Genomic DNA, 20,866 nt, shown 5'->3' with positions numbered 1-20,866 from the left:
GGGCACTTCCGCCTTAGGTGATTGTTCACACCTCAGGTCACACCTCCCGACAAACGGACGGAGGGACCAATCGGCATTTTCGGAAGGTATCAGCTCGGGTAATCACCCCTCCCTGGGCCTGGCCGTTACCAGGGGGTACGTACGTGTCCTACCTGTCTACCCGGGGCGGGGAATTACGCGTTACCCCGTCACCGGCTACGCACGAAGGGCGTGGGTCGGCCTTCAGACACGCACAGGGAGGAAGAAAGAGAAAGGGAAAGGAAGGAAGAGAGGTCTCAAACGCCGCAGCGGAGAAAAGGGTAAAGAGAAGAGGTAAGGAAAAGAGAAGGACAAAGGAAGGAAGAAGACATAAAAGCAAGAAAGGCGAAGAATGCAGTACATTTACGAGCGTCCGTCTCCGGACGTAGGCACAAACCATACTCCCAGATGGGGAGAAAGGGAAGGAAAGAGCCAGAGGTGAGGGGAGGAGGGGCGAAGATAGGGATGGGGAAGGATGCGGAAAGGGAAGGTATGCAGCCCGGAAAGGAAGGAAGGCCACATTAGCTCGGGGTCCCGTGCTCGCTACGCACGTATCCACAAAAGAGTTGTGGACCCCCTGGGGGGGGAATCTGCCTGTGTCGCCTATAATCTGCAACCAAATGTCAACGAGGATTGTTCACCGGTTGGTAAGGCGGCAACTCGTGCAGCCAGTGAGAGGATAGTTTCAGTTAACCAATGACAGCGCAAAATTAGTTTGCTTTTAGTTGTGAAGCTGAACTTTTTCTATCTTGAATTTGCTTGTAGAGGTAGCTTTAACAGCCGTGAAGAAAGTGACTTCGATTTGAGTTCTGCTGTGGATGTTGATTACCACTGTCTCAGATACACTGTCCATCATGAGGTTTTGGTTAGCAGAGCTACAAAACATGTCTCCTGCTGCAGTTCAGTCATTGGTAACTTAAAAGCAGCTGTCAACAGCATCTCGCATTTCAGACATACGTCGTGGCGGCCACTTCCTGCATTGCTCTGTGTTGCACATTAACAGGTTTTGTGAATTGACTTGCCTGGTAGCCACTGGCCAATGTGGCAACACTATAGTGGTAAGTGACAGATGTTAACTATCAAGTAATTTTAAATGGACTATAGTGAGGTTTTGCGAGCAGATTTCCCATAGTACTAATGAGAAACTTAACATGTGGACCATAGTTATGCCACCATAGAACTGCTCTGACATATATAACACACAGGGAGCTGCTGACTGGATAGAGTATTTACATCTATCAAACACTCATTTGGCACAAGTATGGCAGTGGGACACATGCATCACTATGTAACTCATCATCCCTTGCAAATGTAGTGCTTGGTGGCAGAAAATAACACTGTTTTGCACATGGCTGACTATTTGACTTACTGTATTTACTCAAATCTAAGCCGCACTTTTTTTCCATTTTTTGTAATCCAAAAAACCACCTGCGGCTTAGAATCGAGTGCAAAGAAAGCGGAAGTTCTGAAATATGTTGGTAGGTGCCGCTACAACTAACTTCTGCCGTCGAATATATGTAGCGCTACACAAGCATGCTTTGTAGGCACGAAGATAAATACTGGCACCAAAACCTCTGCGTCATTTAAAAAAATAAAAAAGGTGGAAGACTAGCTTTTTTCTCCACCCTGAGTTTCGACCACTGCATTTTCATACATTATCCAACGAAGTAAATACACATTCCGTATTGTTCATCTTCAAATGTAGCAGAATTTCAATGTACTATGAAAATCCGTATTGGGATGTTTGTCAATATGGCCAACCCTACATTCTGAATTTTTTCCTACCCCTGAGAAGAGATGGTTGCTAATAGGAACCTGATGAAATGTGAATCACATGCAGTATTCTCTTCACCATAAGAATAATACGAATATAAACATTTTGCCATGTATTCTTTCGTGTTTGCTGCTATCTCATTTAAATCCTGTCTGCCTAATAAACTACGAAACTTGAGTGAGGCAACAGCAAATGCGGAAGAATATACGTATTGTGTCATGTTTATATTCGTATTATTCTTATGCCTAATAGTGATACAGTCAGAAATGAAGCACAGCAACTGACTAGATTTTTAAATCTAAGATGACTCTGATTTCTGTGCAGAATTTGATGTACTAAAGAAGCGGCCGCGAAGATTTTCAAACGGAGACACATTTTCGCCTAACTCTCGTTCAGAACATGTTCTATCATACGCAGTCTATTATTTGGTTCTTGTTGATCATTATCAAAGAAAGCAGCAGTGTAAGTAACAACAAATAGCAGTCTCTTGCCATTGTTTCGCTAATGAGACAATTCCTCTCTTTTTTTAATTGTAAGCGGTGTTAGTACAGTAATGCATTTTCTGCTTAGAGTGACGTAAGCACCTAGAACAAAGAAAACGGCACTTATCAGATCGAAGCAAAATAAGCAATCGATTCAAACCAGACGAAGCACGTGAGAAAGGAAGGGTACCCGTATAAATACGGACAGAGCGCCTGACGCATAGCAATGGCTACCTGGTAAAGCTTAACTGCTAAGCTTACAACTCGAAGCAAACTACTGTAGCTGTATCGTCATTCATTCGACCTAAATTGTGTCTCATATTACAATGGACCAACATTGTTTCGATTTGGAGGTGCGGCCTAAAACTTTTCTCTCCCCTTGAATTTCGAGTCTCAAATTTCAGGTGCGGCTTAGATTCGGGAAATTTTTTTTTCCTTTATTCGAGTCTCATTTTTCAGGTGCGGCTTAGATTCGAGTAAATATGGTATGTTATTGTGTAATCATACTGAATAATAAAAGAAAGGGATAGTATTAACTGATAAACTTTTTGAGGTAGTGAAATATACTGCTCTGTGAACTGCGAAATGTGCACAAAACTCTCCTCTCTTCACCTACACCTATCATTACTCCAGCTACATATGAGCTGCTATCCAAAATTCCTGAGAATGTCACTGTAAAAATCAGAAAATTTATCTTACACCTTAATTTCTATTGCCACTATCATGCTTCAATGAAACACTTTCACTGATTTTTCTATTGTTGTACGCAATGCCGTAAGTCTGCTGGTTGAATTATGTACAAAGTCACAGAGTCAAAGTGCCGTCCTTTCACTTTCAATTTCATGTTTGGCAAGAGGAATAAATCACAAAGCAGTAGATCAGCAGAGTAGGATGGGTGGAGGAAAATGATGGTTGTCACGGTTCTGAAGTTCTCTTGCTACCTGCGACAGTCGTAACGAGAGAACCGGACCTGGAATGACCACAGAGAAGCCCTTGGACATTGGCGCACTAGTTACATATAGTTTGTGGCTGCGAGCTTGACTCCAGTACACCACCAGCAAATGTGGGTGAAACTTTGACAATGCCAATCCCTTGTGCTGCCGAAACATGAGAAAAGCCTACAGACAAACGTTGGCTTAACAACTTGAGACAGAAGCCAAAAGGCAGATTGTCAACAAGTGGCCACAAAAGCCTTAACAATTTTGTATACAAAACAGTCTTTGATTGCAAATTTTTACTTGTATGATGTCAGTGATTCTACACTATGTATTGTATGTGTAACACAGTACAGTTGTGTTTTTATACCTTGTGATGGTGCTAATCTTGACTATAAACTTTGTTTCGTTTACTAGTTTAAGGAGACAAGACAGATGTGGTGCTGATCAAACTGAATGAAACTGTTCATTCGACAAAGTAAAAATTTTCAATCAAAGACTGATGTGGATTCCACCAAGTGCTACTTCATTTTAATTGCTTCCTTTACATTCATCATTTTCTTTGGACCTTTGTCCCACTTCAGTGCAGGGTGGCCAGATACCCTTCCTGTCACGACCCTGCACCCCCTGGGACGGAATTAGTGTACCACAGTGGTCTGCGTCCAGTGTATGCCCTGAAAGAGTGCGAACATTTCCAAGTGTCTGCAAGTCATGTAACTGAGGCGGAATGTGGGGACCAGCCCAGTATTCACCTTGGACAATGTGGAAAACTGCCTAAAAACCACATCCAGGCTGGCTGGCACACCGGCCCTCGCCATTAATCTGCCGGGCGGATTCGATCCCAGGCCGGAATGCCTACCTGAGTCCAGGAAACAGCCCATTAGTGCCCTCGGCTAACCTGGCAGGTCAATTGCTTCCTTTACATTATTCTGTTATTATCGTTCATGTTATTACATCTGTTACTTCTGCTACCATTTTCCTTGAATTTAATTTCGTTTATAAACTTCTTTTGCTTAACTTGTCATCTGCATTACTTGTCTAGGGTGCAAAAATAATTTATGTTTTAAATGTTTGTATGACGATAACCTAAAAAATGCAGCACATTTTATGATGAAAAATAAATCTGATACTATTACACAGCCAATATAAATACATTTTTCAACCCTTATATCAATATTTTCAAATGTTGACAAATAAAAATGATTGAAATTTCATGAACAAAGATTTCAGATCAAAAAGGAAATGAAAGGAACAAAAAAACGAGAGCTACAAAAAAGTTAAATGACATGGCAAAGGATTAGAACTGAAAAAATTATATTTAAACCAATTAATTGAATAAAAATACTGATTGGAATCGTTTCAATGATGATGTAAAAATGTAGGTAACACTAAACAGGATCTGTACCCACACACTTCACTGTACCAGCCAAATTACTTAACCACTAGGCTACAGTGCTGGTATGAAATGACTGCTGTTTTCAAGGTTGAAAATGATTACAAGAAATTCTGAAATTACATTCTGTTGATTACTCAAAAATGAGGGCCCTCCACTGTGAATGACTGCAGGTGTGAGGGTGTGATGCCTGGAACCTTAACCTACACCCCCATATACATGCTTTCAGAAAGTTGTTTCCACACCTGGGGACTTCTCCTTGTGAGGCACCCAAATTTAATATTATTTGGAATAACATCATCAAAATGCACAGAACCATCACACCATATTATAAACTGTGATGGGAACAAAGATGAAATGGATGACGTTTTGTTGATGGTATCCATGTATCCTTTGGCCAAAGCGGGCACTTCCGCATTATTTACATCTCTGTGGTTCCACGATTTCTTTATCTACCAGTTGTTTCCTGACAAACAAAATGGTGAGTATTGTCAGGAGCACAGATTTTTCTTGAAAATTAATGTGAAAAGCATACTGAGAACATTTATAATAGAGGACTAGTTGTTCGCATAAACAGGAGGAACCAATTCCAACTTATTTTGCAAACACAGTGGTGGTGGTGGTTTTTGTTGCAGTATTCAGTCCAAAGACTGGTTTGATGCAGCTCTCCGGTTCTCTCGTTACGACTGTCGCAGGTAGCAGGAGAACTTCGGAACCGTGACAACCATAATTTTCCTCCACCCATCCTACTCTGCTGATCTACTGCTTTGTGCAAACTGCTTCATCTCTGTGTAACTACTGCAACGTACATCAGCCTGAATCTCCTTACTGAGTTCAAGCCCTGGTCTCCCTCTACAATCTTTACCTCCTCCACATTTTCCTCCATTACCAACTCACAATTCCTTGATGCCTCTGGGTCTGTCCTATCAACAAACCTGTCTATTAGTAAAGTTGCACCATAAATTCCATTTTTCTTCCAACTGCATTCAGTACCTCTTCATTAGTTATCTGATCTACCACTCTAAACTTCACCATTCTTCTGTAGCACCATGTCTGCACTGTTACTGATCCCTGTTTCACTTATGCAAAAGTTTTCAAATAGTTGATAAGGGCTACAAAATGAATCTTTTAGCAGAATTTGAAGCAGAAAAACATCCCCACCAAAATTAAAAAATTTGTTGAATAATCAACTTGCATTAAAAAACAGACAATATTTTGACTGCGCATTATCTCTTCTAAAATATGACAACAAGCCCTTTCCTTTAATATATTAGAGCTATGTGCTATTTTTTCTCAAATGTATGATATGCAACTTCTTTATATACTCCAGTTATATTTTATATACTTTTATATATATGTTCCTTGCTGCTAGCATAACAACTTGACATATACATAGCTATGATTCAATAAGCATAAATTGTCAATCAGTGTTTACAATAACCACACACAATATGTACATTTCTGGACATATCACGGCACTATGCTTCTGTGAAGATGATGATGATGTCTGCTAAACCAATAGTAAGTAAGTTTCGGTAATATACTTCCTATACTACAAATAAATGTACATCAAAGGTATAAAGACTTATAATGTCCCTAATTTTGTAGGCTTCTGAAGATGACAAATTGATTTGTCGCAATTGGTAAAGTGTAATAAAAAATACATTTCTAACTGATGATTGAATTTTATTCTGAAAAGATTATGTAAAAGGCTACACTCTAGAGAAATACCTTCAGAAAGAAAATCCTGACACCTGAATTTCTCTTTTCAGTCACAAGTTATTTTGCTGCCCAAATAGCAGAACTTGCATATAACTTTTAGTGTTTCCTTTCCCTCATTTAATTCCAATTGCTTTTGTTTTACTTTTGTTGATATTCATCTTATTATTGCTCTTTTTAAAACACTATACATTCTGTTCAATTAATCTTCCAGTAAGGAAAACGAAGGAAGATTAGAATTTAACATCCCATCAACAAAGCAATCAAGCTGGCATTTGCCTCAAGCATTTAGGAAAATCACGGGAAACCTATATCGAGATGCACAAACGAAGGTTTGTGCCTATTGTCCTCTGCAGCACGAGTCAGTGTGCTAAAGACACTGTGGACTTACTTTGGTTTGACTGATTGACCCTCTGAGCCCTTCGCCATCAGATACAACTACTGTGTCATTAGCTAACCTCAAAGTTTTTATTTCTTATCTCTGAACTTTAATTCCTTTTCAGAATTTCTCTTTTGTTTCCTTTAGCACTTGTTCAACCCTGCGAGGGGATACTGCCTTACAGTAGGCCCCTTCAGTGCCGGGCAGGAGAGTTGCATATTTTGTTGAAGTCGAGAGCTGTGCCAGTGGTAGCATAGCTACTAGAGATGGGCAAAACTGTTCTTTTCAGAGATTGGATCAGAACTGTTCACTCCCTGAAATGAATTAGCTCTTTTTCATGACTCACCACTCATTTACAATAGAAAATAAATGGAAGACACATTGCCCTTTAAACTTGGTTTATTCCAGTACTATACCTGTATTTTGATCTTATTTGATCCTATTTTGAAGTAACACAGATAATGAGTAAGAATTTTGTATTGTTTATTGAAATTTCCACGATATGACAAAGTTTTGGATTATTGATTTATTTTGCACTATCGTGGTTTTTTGGGTGATCGGAAAATGTTGTAACTTGAGATTTACATTAACAATATATTTGGCTATAACGTATTAAAATTTCATTAACCTCATACAAATACATCGCAAGCCATATATTTTTAAAGTGAACGTTTCCTTTCGAAGACGCCTAAAATCGCAAAATCCGTACCAGAATAAGAAAAAAAAATATAAATTTGACTGTAAAACGAAAGTGCTGCATATAGCCTTACGCAGAATAAAACAAGGAAAATATTGGTGTATCACATTTTGCGATACGTTTATCGGTTCGCTCGTAATTAAAGCGTAAATTCGAGTGTCTATAATAAAAATCCTATAGTAAGAGGAGTCGTCAGGAACCTAATCTAATCAGTTTAAACAAATAAAAATAAAATAAAAACAATTGATGTATACATAACATAATAATGTAATATACATAGCGGCATTACTACGAAGAACAATATCCAGTGGGGACGAACTCCGATGCAGAGGCGCTGAGTCGAGCAGGTCGAGCCGCGAGCTGTATTACTGCGTGAGCTGAGACCGCAGAGACCACAGTGACACCTGAGTCGCTTTGCTCGATGCTCTGCCTAGAGTCGAGACGGTGGGGCGAGCGTTGAGCGGGCAAGTTCCGAGGGAGGGGGTAGCGGTGAACTCACCCGCTCCGAGACAAATAGTTCGTTCCCTTGCAAGCGGGTTTTTGCAAGTAGTTCCTATGTTATCCGCTAGGTGGCTCTCTGTCCTGTTGCTCGCATCAACTGCCCAGAGGGCAGGACGTGCGACTGAAACGATCGCTGACAGAGTGCGATGCGAAGTTACGCTGCGCGTTACGCTGCGCCAGACACTGCGCGGCAGACGACGCACAGAGATGCCACGGCATATGTGAAACACAAAATCCAATGGGGCACTGCACAATGCAGGCAGCCAAGGTAGAAGCAGGGCAGAGGCCGGCGCTGGCTGTGTTGTGTGGCGTGCACTGTGCTGTGACCAGCAGAGGCGCTGCTGATATGCTCCGTCTCTCTCTCTCTCTCTCTCTCTCTCTCTCTCTCTCTCTCTCTCTGCCGTGGGAAACGTTTGGAGCTACCGTTCTTTTTTTCTGAATCACTGATTGTTCACTCCTTTGAAAGATTGAACTCTATGAATTAGTTCAAGAGCGGATCCCCCATCTCTAGTAGCTACAGGCAGGGTCACCCAAGCCTGATCGGTTTCAACTGAGGAACCAGATGACGTGTGTCCCACAACATAGGACAGGGAGGGCTCTAGAGACATAGTGAAGCCAGCATCCCTACAGGAGTAGAGAGGATATCACAGAAACCTCGGGTACTGGATGGAAAGCATGTATCACAACTCCGGCACAGGAAATGGATACAGGATCTGACAGTAGCATCATAGAATGTGAGAACAATGTTTCAGCCTGGAAAAATGAAAGAAACAGCCAATGTAATTTTGAAACTTAAATATGATGTCGTAGGGCTACAGAAAATAAGAAGGCATGGAAATTGGCAGGTAGATAAACCTGAGCACGCAATGGTACATAGCAAACCACAAGAAAGAACAGGCCAACGGCCAACTTGGAACAGGGTTTATAATAACTAGGGAAGTCAGGAAAAGCCTATTAAAATTTGAACCCACAAATGAAAGGATGCACAGACTCAGACTAAGAGAGGAAATTTAGGAATATTTCAATAATGAATGCACGTGAAACAACTGAGGAAAAAGAGGATAAAATTAGTTCTCGAAGACTTGGAAGAGTATGCTGTGCAGTACCTAAATATAACCTGATGCTAGTAACAGGATATTTTAATGCAAAAATAGGGAGCAATGAACATCCATATGGAGATCTGGAAAATATTCACTACATTAAGAAAATGAGAATGGAGACGTACTATACCAATTCACAGCAAGGAATAATATGATTGTTACAATTACTTGTTTCCCACACAAAAGGAAGTATGCAGTCAATGGAGTAGTCAATCAGACTGACCATCTTTTAGTGATTGCACACCACTCCCTGTCAGCTGTGGATATACGGAGCGGCAGAGGACCAAACCTGTTGACACATACCACTCTGTGATAAAATCAGTCTTGAGAGAGAGAGAAACTGTCACTAACAAATGGCAACAGTACAGGAGAGGTGATGAAATGGAATACTGTCAAACTGATAATCCCTGATGGGGAAAAAAAAAACCACTAAGCAGAAAGTTGAGCAATGAAAAGACCACAGTAAAAGCACATGAAAGATGGAGCAGGATTGAAAAAAAAGCCACTAAAGATGCTGCAGAAGAAATAACAGGCATAAGAAGGAACAGAAGAACCCAGGAATGGTTTGACAAAGATTGCAGGTCAGCAACTGAGGAAAAGAACAGGGCAAGAACAAAAGTGCTACAGAGAGAAACCAGAAATAATGTGGAACAATATAGAGAATTAAGGAGAAGAGAGAACAGACTGTGCAAGAGACAGAAAAGACAGTGGACTAACAAGAAATTTTGAGAACTAGAAGAGCCAAAGGAACAGAGTCAAATAAGGAAGTTTTATCATGCTGCAGGTAAAATAAAGAACTGATTCCAGCCAAAAATAAAGGCATCTTCCAGTATAGATGGGAAAAGATAAGGGAAGAAGAAGAGATAGTGGGAAGATGGGCAGAGTATTTCAAAGATACACTAAGCACCAGCCTAACAGATGAAGAGAGAGCTGCACAGAAGGAAAGAATGGAGCTGGAAGTAGACAATGATACCAATGAGGCAAGAAAGCCAACACTACAAGGGATCTCCCAGGCTGGGCGCAATATGAAAAAACAATTGAGCCCCCTGGGGAAGATGGCACAATCCTCGAGTTAATAAAAACTGGTGGTGAGGCAGTAATAAAGGAACTACCCTCATTAATATCAAATATGTATGAAACAGAAACTATGTCAGATAATTGAAAAACTGGAATAATAATCCCTATTTAATAGAAAGGGGACAGAACTGCATGTGAAAACTTTAGAGGTGTAACACTCCTAAGCACAGCTTGTAAGATCTTCGGAAGTATATTAAACAAAAGGATACAGCAGTGCACAGAAGACATACTAGGGGAATATCAGTGTGGCTTTTACCAAGTCAGAGGAACAACAGATCAAATATTTGCGATAAGACAAATGAGGGAAAAGTTCTACAAATGAGAGACCTAGAAATGAATACATTAAGCAGATTCAGAAGGATGTAGGTTCCAGTAGTTACTCTGAGATGAAGAGGCTTGCACAGGATACAGTAGCTTGGAGAGCTCTATCAAATCAGTCTTTGGATTGAAGACCACAACAACAAAACACGAGATGAATAATGATAATTATCAATTACACAAAAGATTACCTGATATCATAGAGGGGCCTGAAGATAAAAGAAACATAACACCAAAGTCAACTGCTAATAAGATTAGAGGAGGAGAAGGATATTAGTGTTTAACATCCCGTCGACAACGAGGTCATTAGAGACGGAGCGCAAGCTCGGATGAGGGAAGGACGGGGAAGGAAATCGGCCGTGCCCTTTCAAAGGAACCATCCCGGCATTTGCCTGAAGCGATTTAGGGAAATCACGGAAAACTTAAATCGGGATGGCCGGAGACGGGATCGAACCGTCGTCCTCCCGAATGCGAGTCCAGTGTGCTAACTGTGGTGTCACCGCCAGACACCACACTTGCTAGGTGGTAGCTTTAAATCGGCCGCGGTCCATTAGTACATGTCGGACCCGCGTGTCGCCACTGTCAGTAATTGCAGACCTAGCACCACCACACGGCAGGTCTAGAAAGACGGACTAGCACTCGTCCCCAGTTGTACGACGACTTTGCGAGCGCCTACACTGACGAAGCCTTTCTCTCATTTGCCGAGAGACAGTTAGAATAGCCTTCAGCTAAGTCCATGGCTACGACCTAGCAAGGCGCCGTTAACCATATCTGGAGAGAGTCTCACTTGTATCGTCAATAGCGATGTACCACAAGGATGAATTAAAGTTAAGTAAACAGACAATACGTACTTTTCTTTAGTGCATTCATACGTATCCTGTTCCAGAACTCACGCCAGCCGGCGTGTGTGTACGCGTGCCTTTCGGTTACCCGTCACTGTGGACTGGCTGTCTTGTCAGTCCACTACACTAACCACGGCGCCACCTCGCTCGGTTAAGATTAGATCTATAGATATAGCTGAAGGTGTCAACCCTAGTAAATAATGATGTAACGGACTATCACAGAAGGGAAGGGTCTGCAAGGTCTAGGCTACAAACTTCAGAACTGGGAAGCCTACAGCCAGTATTGCTTGCCCCCGTCCAGACGTACCTCGTGTCCACCGTAGCACCAGCGCTGCACGAGCACCGTGCAGGGCGGGCAGGTGGGCTCGGAGTGGCAGCTGTGCAGCGGGGCGTGGCCGCAGGGGTGCTCGCGCGGGCACGGCCGGTCGCAGGTCGGGCGCCGCGTGCCGCACGGGACCGGCGGCTCGATCACCTGCGCCCCGCACTCGCACGTCAGCTCGTCGAAGCCTGCAAAATGCAGAGGAAGCCTGCAAAATGTGGAGACGCTCCAGTGCAGCTCGTAATACTGGGTCATCAAAAAGTCAGTATAAATTTGAAAACTCAATAAATCACGGAATAATGTAGACAGAGAGGTACAAATTGACACACGAGCTCGGAATGACACGGGGTTTTATTAGAACCAAAAAAATACAAAAGTTCAAAAAATGCCCGACAGATGGCACTCGATCTGATCAGAATAGCAATAATTAGCATAACAAAGTAAGACAAAGCAAAGATGATGTTCTTTACAGGAAATGCTCAATATGTCCACCATCGATCCTCAACAATAGCTGTAGTCGAGGAGTAATGTTGTGAACGGCACTGTAAAGCACGTCCGAAGTTACGGTGAGGCATTGGCGTCGGATGTTCTCTTTCGGCATCCCTAGAGATGTCGGTCGATCACGATACACTTGCGACTTCGGGTAACCCCGAAGCCAATAATCGCACGGACTGAGGTCTGGGGACCTGGGAGGCCAAGTGTGACGAAAGTGGCGGCTGAGCACACGATGTCACCAAACGACGCGCGCAGGAGATCTTTCACGCCTCTAGCAATATGGGGTGGAGCGCCATCCTGCATAAACATTGTACGTTCCAGCAGGTATTTCTCAGCCAGGCTGGGGATGATGCGATTCTATAACATATTGACGTACCTCTCACCCGTCACGGTAGTAGTTACAAAACCAGAATCACACATTTCCTCAAAGGAAAAAGGCCCGATAATGGTAGATGTGGTAAATCCAACCTATACCGTGACTTTCTCGGCGTGCAATGGAGTTTCCACGACAGTTCTAGGATTTTCGGTAGCCCAAATTCTGCAGTTGTGGGCGTTGACAGGCCCTCGGAGCGTGAAATGAGCTTCTTCGGTCCACAACACGTTAATCAATCGTCATCTTCCGCCATCTTTTGAAATGCCCACACCGCAAATGCCCTCCGCTTCACTAAATCGCCAGGTAACAGTTCACAATGCCAATGGATTTTGTACGGATAGCATCGGAGGGCACGCCTCAGTGCCAACCAGACAGTAGTGTATGGAATGCCGGTGCGACGTGCGACTGCACGAGCGCTGACTTCCCCGTGCATAGACGAACCCGCTACAGTCTCCATTTCTTCCTGAACTGTCGCAGCAGCATTACGTCTTGTGCTCGGTGGGCCACTATGGGGTCTATCGTCTAAACAACCCGTGGCTTCGAACTTCAAAATCATTCTCGTCACAGCTGCGTTTGTCAACGGACCTTTACCAGTTCAAATCCCCTTCATATGGCGATAGGATCGTAACGCTGAACTAGCACATTCCCCATTCTGATAATGCAACTTCACTTAAAGTGCCTTTTCAGGTAACGTCAACATGCTGTGACTGTTGGTGCATCTGATTCTCTCTCTCATTACAGCTCCTTTTATACACAATTGTCATGTGCAGTCACTGATGTTTTGGTGTCCAGTGCCATCTGTCGGACATTTTGTGAACTTTGTTTTTTTGTTCTAATAAAACCCCATGTCATTCCAAGCTTGTGTGTCAATTTTTACCTCTCTATCTATATTATTCTGTGGCTTATTAAGTTTTCAAATTTATACTTACTTTTTGATCACCCGGTATATCTGAGATACGGGACTTAGGTTCAGTGGGGGATTGGTCTCTTCATTTTACTTCACGGCGCAGAATTGGTAGGGTACAATTATTTGTGTGATCCTGTGACACCCAAAAATCTAACTGTTAGTAAATTTTTAATTTACCTTATTTAATTGCAATACAGAATTAAAGTTTATGATTTAAGTCAGAAAGATTTTGTGCTCTTCCCTGTTTAGTATTGCTATTAGTTTCATGTGCGTTGATGATTGGTTCTATAAACTGCTGCATCTAGTTCGTTTAAAGTGCTGTTGTTGAGGGGCATATGTTACTGTTTGCTATCTCACTGGCCATTAGCCTTAGCACTGCTTTCTGCTTTATTATACTGCTTGATGCAATAATGCCTAATTAGGATGGGGACCGATATTAATATGTAATACTACAACTTGCTCTTGTGCTGGGAGAACGTCTGTTCCTGACCCACCTCTTTACTGTTGGTTATACTCTGCTGGAGTGTTTCGGAAACAACAAAGCCCATTCCGATTGTTCTGTTCCCATTAGGTTATCTCATGGTCACAACTTTCTCAAAAATTCCTCACAGAGGTTTAATGTTAGCCTCGACTGACGTTTAAGATGGTCGATGTTACCATTACGAGCTTTTGCTGGGAGATGTCAGTGAAGGACATACAAGCCAGGCATGGAGTGTGTCAGGTGGTGACAATTTGTCAGGACAGCAAAATGTTCCAACATGAAACAGTCTATACACTTGTATGATGGGTAGTGATGTGACCAGACTGGAAAGTGAAGAAATACAAAGAAATTTATGAATGAGAGTGCGCAGCAATCAGTTTTTTTTTATTTATTTATTTTTTTTCAGGTTTTATTATGAAAATCTAGATTTCAGCTAGTGCCTAGCTATTATCAATGCACCATTTTTTAAATCTCTATGCATGCTGGTTCCCTGTTGTTTGGGAATCAGTCACAGTTTCTCGAGTATTCAAAGAATGGTGACTGACACCTGAACAACAGGGAACTAATATGCAAGGGGGTTAAAAAAATAGTGCATTGATAATGGCTAGGCACTAGCCGAAATCTGGATTTGTAAAGTTTAAAGAAAAGTTTAATCCAAGTCAAAACATCTCAATTGATGAAGGAATGATAATGTAATGGTACAATGATGTGTTGTTGCGAATAAGATGATGGACAGTGAAGTAGAACAGTTAACAATGATTGCTGATTAACTTTTATATTAAAGAGCGACACGCATTGTTCATCTGAGTGAGACTGTGGTTGGTTGGTTAGATCATACTGCACAGTGAGTATTGTTGTATAATTGAAAGGTGCAGTATGTGCATATCTGGAAAGAGAGACTTAATTATGTAACTAAAACACGCCTTGCCCATAACTAATTCTGTGACGGAGTGACATTTATGGAAGCGTTTTGACTGCATTATTGGTTGTAGATAGTGCTGTACCCACCCATATTTACAACACATTTTTCACCGTGATCGTTGCCGCTGCCGAATTACAAGCTCACAAGTTGAGTATTTCTGGTCAATTTTAAGGCAGACACAGCTGCTGCCCCTATTAACACCATTCCGTCCGGCGACAACATGTTGGTATCTTTTGCATTCTGTTGGTGTTTTGTTTAGGTAACAATAAGTTACACACGTCAACAAGTGTTTGTTTTTATACGTACTTGTGCCCTTTCATCATGGCGGATGAGAGAGACAATAGGATTATTTACGATGAATGCGCAGATCTCTTGTCTGAAATTCTGGACGGCTTGGCCGAATGGGAAGAAGACATTAGATATAAAAAAAATGAAAGTACACAGTGGTCAGACTTTGATTTACTGAGGACCAATAATAAATTTGAAGGATTCCCGGGTCCAAACATATTTCCCAAAGATACAAATAGTGTCAAGGATATCGTACAATTATATATTGGGAATGATCTATTTGAATATATTAACAATGAAACCAAAAAGTACTACAGTCAAAATTGCAATAGAAGGAAACTGGATTAAAAAAAAAAACGCCAAATTTGTCGACGATACAGGACCCGAACTTAGAAAATGGTTTGGGCTTGCTATCCTTATGAGAACTGTAAGAAAAGCAAGGATCAATGATTATTGGTCTACGAATCCGATATTTCGCAAAATGATGTCCCGCAACCGATTCAGACAAATATTATAATTTTTACATTTTTCTGACAGCAACTATAAACTGGATAATGCTGACCTGCTTGTCACAATGCAATTCGTAATTGATTGTTTTTCCAAAAAGTTTAAATAAATGTTTAATCTAAGTCAAAACATCTCAACTGATGAAGGAATGGTACTGTGACGTGGATGGTTAAAATTTAAAGTTTACAATCTGTCAAAAATTACGAAATATGGCATACTCATTCAGATGTTGTACGATTCGAGTACAGGATACATTTCCTCATTCAAGATATATTCTGTTGCTGAACAGCCTTTAGCAAAAACAGTGCTGGAACTATTGACACCTTCGGCTTCACCTCTGCATGGATAATTATTATAACAGAGTAGAACTCGCAAGAGAAGTTACTTGAAAAGAAAACTAGAGTTTGAGGAACGATACAGCAAAATAAAGGATTTCCGGAAAATTAAAGTGCGCAAAAGTCAATGTGTTTGAAGCTTGTCATCAACAGTAAGGTGACAGGCAGCCGACGACAAGTTGAGTAATCCGAATTAGCGCTGCCGGTGCCAAGCGAATAAATTTGTACGGGACACGCGGATGGCAAAGTGTTAACAACTGGACTAAAAATAGAGCCATCGTTAGTGCAGTACATTTCTAAGTACTGCACAATAAGGCAAATGCACAGTGACGACTGTATCTGTCATTCTACATAAACACACATGTCACTGTGATGACTCATTGAACATCAGTGAGCCGATAATACTACAAATATCATTTTGCGAAAAATTAGGTCTAATCTCACCTGTCCCGAGCCACGAACCACTTCAAAATCTGCGAAAGAAAGATGCCTCGATCAGAGAATGCAACAAGATCCTAGCAAACTCTGGACTTCTGATATTCCTGATTTCAGAATCAACAGGCTACGTTCAAGGCATCCCCCTCTTGCACTTGCAAATAACCTCATTGGGATTAGTGTCAATTATTGGAGGAGAGAATAGCTCCAAAATGACCAGCACCATGCCAACCATTATCCTGTAATACTGAGGCTGTCCATCATTTTCACCAACACTACAAGATATGGTCAACTCTCAACCTAATGAGAGCAGATACGGACAACTTGCAGATTTACTTTTCAAATGGGGAACGCCAAAATGTGACACCGTTGCACTGAGGCAGACTATCCAACACAACAGGGAAGAAGCTAGTGCCAGGACATACAGAGGGAGCTATGAGGAATTACCGATGGCAACCCAAAAATTCCATCTAATTTACACAACCATTAGATGTTTGTATGTGATTGGTAATAATTTAATGTACTGTAACTCAACAATGAAATGTATGAGGGTTGACTGAAAAGTAATACCTCCACCTTCATAACTCTACAACAGTTGGTAGCATTGGTATGTGGCACGTACTGGCTTGTTCCGTATCCTCTTCTCTACAGCTCCAGTTGGCAGGAAGCCTCAGCATTGAACAGTTGTGTTGTTACAGTGTAAAGTACGGAACCCTGCGCAGACGGTCGGCCAATGCGATTTACGCAACGTGCAGTCATTGAATCCCTGACAGCAGAAGGTGTCACCCCAAAGGAGAGTCATCGGAGAATGAAAGCAGTTTATGGTGATGTGCGTCGAAGCGAGTACTGTGCGTCACTGGGCGAGTAAGTTTAAAGATGTTGAGGCGGGAACACCTGACCTGCGTGACAAACAAAGAGCTGGATGTCCTGTGACAGCAACCACCGAGTTTCACAAACAAAATGCTGACGGATCGATTCAGGACGATTGTAGTATCCCGCAAATAGAAATTGCGAGCACAATCGGCATTTCACAAGAACGTGTCGATCACATTATTGTTTTGCTCGGCTATCAGAAGATCTGTGCGTGGGTCCCACAACAGATGGGTGCCACTGCACCAGAACTTCAGAGACAATCTCACCACAGTAAGGCATCTTCCATACAGTCCAGATTTAGCACTGTCCGACTTCCATCTGTCCCCAATAATGAAAGATGATCTGCAGGGACATCATTTTGCTTCTGATGATGAAGACGTTGAGAGAACTGTGAAGACTGTGGTTGTGGAAACAGAGTGCCGACTTCTTCCATGACAGCTTCAGAAAAGTTGTTCACCGTTGGCAGAAATGTATCCAATTGGTTATGTAGAAAAGTGAATATTGGTAATTAAAGATCACATTCTAAGGATTATTTCTGCATTTCATTTATTAAAATATTCCCATTCAAACCCAATTAATGGAGGTGGAGGCGTTACTTTTCTTTCAACCCTCATACTTAGATGCCATATGCTAATTAAAATACATGGATATTTCTCCAGATACAGTACTCCATTATACAGGAGTAGTGTTCCAATGCCATTGTCACACTGACTACTCCGTAATACGTGTAAAACAAAGTACAGAACTATAGACACAGAAATGCTGAATGAAACGTGTTTGGCTGTCAAGAGAGCCATGCGGGATGCCTTCAATGACTACCACAGCAGAATATTGTCACGTGACCTTTCACAGAACCCAAAGACATTCTGATTGAATGTAATGAATGAGACACGAACTGAAAGTGAGGGAAACAAAGAAAAACCTGAAATGCTTAACTCAATTTTTTCCAAAGGGAAACCCATGAAAATTGCCCCAATTTAATCCTCATTCCATTGGAAAGATGAACAAAATGAGTATTAGTGTCAGATGTGTTGAGAAACAGCTGAAAACATTGTGGCCCTATGGAATCCCTATCAGATTTTATAGTGAATTTGCAGCTGAGTTAGCCCCTAGCCCATCTTCTAACTATAATTTATCGTAGATCCCTCAAGCAATGAACTGTGCCCAACTAAAAAAAAAAAAAAAAAAAAAAAAAAAAATTTTTTTTTTTTTTTTGAGAGAGAGAGCACAGATCATCACAGCCGATCTAGGGTAGCAGAAGTTGATCCACATAACTACCATCCAATATCCCTGATACCAATTTGTTGGAGAATCTTAGAACATATTCAGAGCTCAAGCATAATGAGGTATCTTCAACAGAATGACCTCCTCAATGCCAACCAGCATAGATTCTGAAAACATCAATCATGTGAAATGCAACTCTCACTTTTCTAGCATGACATACTGAAAGCTAGGGATCAAGGCGACCAGGTAGATGCAGTATTTCTCGATTTCCCAAAAGCAACTGACTCAGTACCACACCTATGCTTACTGTCAAAAGTATGATCATAGGGGGTATCAAGTGAAATTTGTGACAGAGCTGAGGACTTTTTGTACTGACGACAGCATGTTATCCTGGATGAGAGCCACTGTCAGATGGAGAAGCAACTTCAGCCCCAGGGAAGTGTGTTGGGTTCATTGCTGTTCATGATGTACATTAATAGTAAAATCAGGCTTTTTGAAGATGATGCAATTACCTATAATGAAGTACTATCTGAGAGAAGCTGCATAAATATTTAATCAACTCCTGACAAGATTTCAACATAGTGCAGAGATTGACAACTTGCACTAAATGTTCAGAAATGTGAAATTTTACACTTCACAAAACCAAAAAAAGTGTAGTGTCATATGACTATAATACTAATGAGTCACTGCTGGAATCGGCCAACTCGTGCAAATACCTGAGTGTAACACTTTGTAGGGATATGAAATGGAATGGAATGATCACATAGGTTCAGTTGTGGGTAAAGCATGTGGTAGACTTCAGTTTATTGGTGCAATAGAGGGGAAGGGCAGTCAGTCTACGAAAGAGATTGGTTACAATTGCTGACAAATCACTCATTAGACCCGTTCTACAATGTTGCTCAAGTGTGTGGGACCCATACCAGATAGGACTAACAGGGGATATCGAATGTACACAGAGAAGGGAAGCACAAATTGTCACAGGTTTTTATGATCCATGGGAGAGTGTCACCGAGATACTGAAGGAACTGAACAGGGAGACTCTTGAAGACAGACGTGAAATATCCTAAGAAAATCACAAGTTTCAAGAACTGACCTTGAATGAATACTCTATGAATTTACTACAACCCCCTATGTAATAAAATAATTACTGTATCCACAGAGGCATTCGTAGAATAATTCTCCCTGCACTCCACACGTGGTTGGAATGGGAAGAAAGTCCAATAACTGGTAGGGTGGGATATACCCTCTGCCATGCACCTCATGATGGTTTGCAGAGTATAGATGTAGATCCCCTCTCTGTAGCGTTCCTCCAGAAGTGGTGCCAAGTACCCACCCACAGCTGCAATGGCTTCTTGACTGGAAAGAAAAACACTGACCCACAAGGAATTTCTTCTGTTCTGAGGATAGACGGAGGTCCCTGGCAGAAAAATCTGGAGGATAGGGTGGGTGTTCCAGCACTTCATAGTGGAAATTCCTCAGTTTTCCCATTGCCGAGAGCTTTTGTTGACAGGTGCATTGTTCTAATGGAAGATAATTTTTCTTCTTCTTTATGTCAGGTCTGTTTTCATGAATGCTTGCATTTAGTTTTGTTAGAAGTTGAGAACAATATTCTTCCATTACGATTTTACCTTTTTCAGGACAGTTTAACAACAATGGACCATCCACATCCCAAAACACTGATGCCACGATCTTCCCCACCGATGGCACTGCCCTTGCCTCCTTTGCTGCTGAAGAACTGGCTGCTATCCGCTGCATAGAGTACTGCTTGGATTCGGGAGTGTAGCATTAAATCCATGTTTCATCCACTATCACGTATCAACACAAAGAGTTACTTCTGGTTTTCTTAAAAAAGTGCCAAGCACTTTTCAGAAAGTGTTGTGTGAACTTATTAGTGATCGCAGTGAGCAAACGTGGCACCTATCTTGCTCAAAGATAGTGCAAGATGTGGCCAACACGTTCCTTTGATATGTCTATAGCAACAGCAATTTCACGCATCTTTATATGTCGATCTTCCAAAATCACTTGCACTTTGCTGACAATTTTTGATCTGCTTGCATTGTTTGGACATCCTTTGCGCGGATTGTCCTCGACAGCCACGTTTAAACTCGGCCACACATTTCTTTTTAGTGAAATTGAAGGTGAAGAGCCTCCACACAAATTTACAAGCTGCAAACGAATTTTGGTCAATGTTAAAACTTCTTTTATCAAGAATTTAATCACTGCATGACACTTGATTTTTCCATTTTCAACATCACACACACCACAACTTCAAACAACTGCCTACAGTCTGCTGGCTGGAATGACTTGCAGTTTTATCTACATCTACATCATTACTCTGCAAGTGCCTGGCAGAGAGTTCATCGAACCATTTTCATACTACTTCTCTAACATCCCACTCTCGAATGGCTTGAGGGGAAAACGAACACCTAAACCTTTCTATTCGAGCTCTGACTTCTCTTATTTTATTTTGAT

General features: G+C 41.5%; 1 protein-coding gene across 1 annotated transcript in view; it reads right to left on the bottom strand.

Moving 5' to 3' along the window:
* Positions 1–20,866, bottom strand: part of LOC126108247 (protein shuttle craft) — a 276,697-nt gene that overhangs the window by 83,868 nt on the left and 171,963 nt on the right. The window contains exon 14 of the mRNA XM_049913476.1: positions 11,543–11,742. Coding sequence (XP_049769433.1) covers positions 11,543–11,742 — 200 coding nt within the window. The remainder of the gene's footprint in view (positions 1–11,542; positions 11,743–20,866) is intronic.

This window comes from Schistocerca cancellata, chromosome 11 (assembly GCF_023864275.1).
Source record: "Schistocerca cancellata isolate TAMUIC-IGC-003103 chromosome 11, iqSchCanc2.1, whole genome shotgun sequence".
NCBI lineage: Eukaryota > Metazoa > Arthropoda > Insecta > Orthoptera > Acrididae > Schistocerca > Schistocerca cancellata.
Note: the sequence above shows the minus strand (reverse complement) of the source record. Positions and strands in the feature narration are given on the sequence as shown.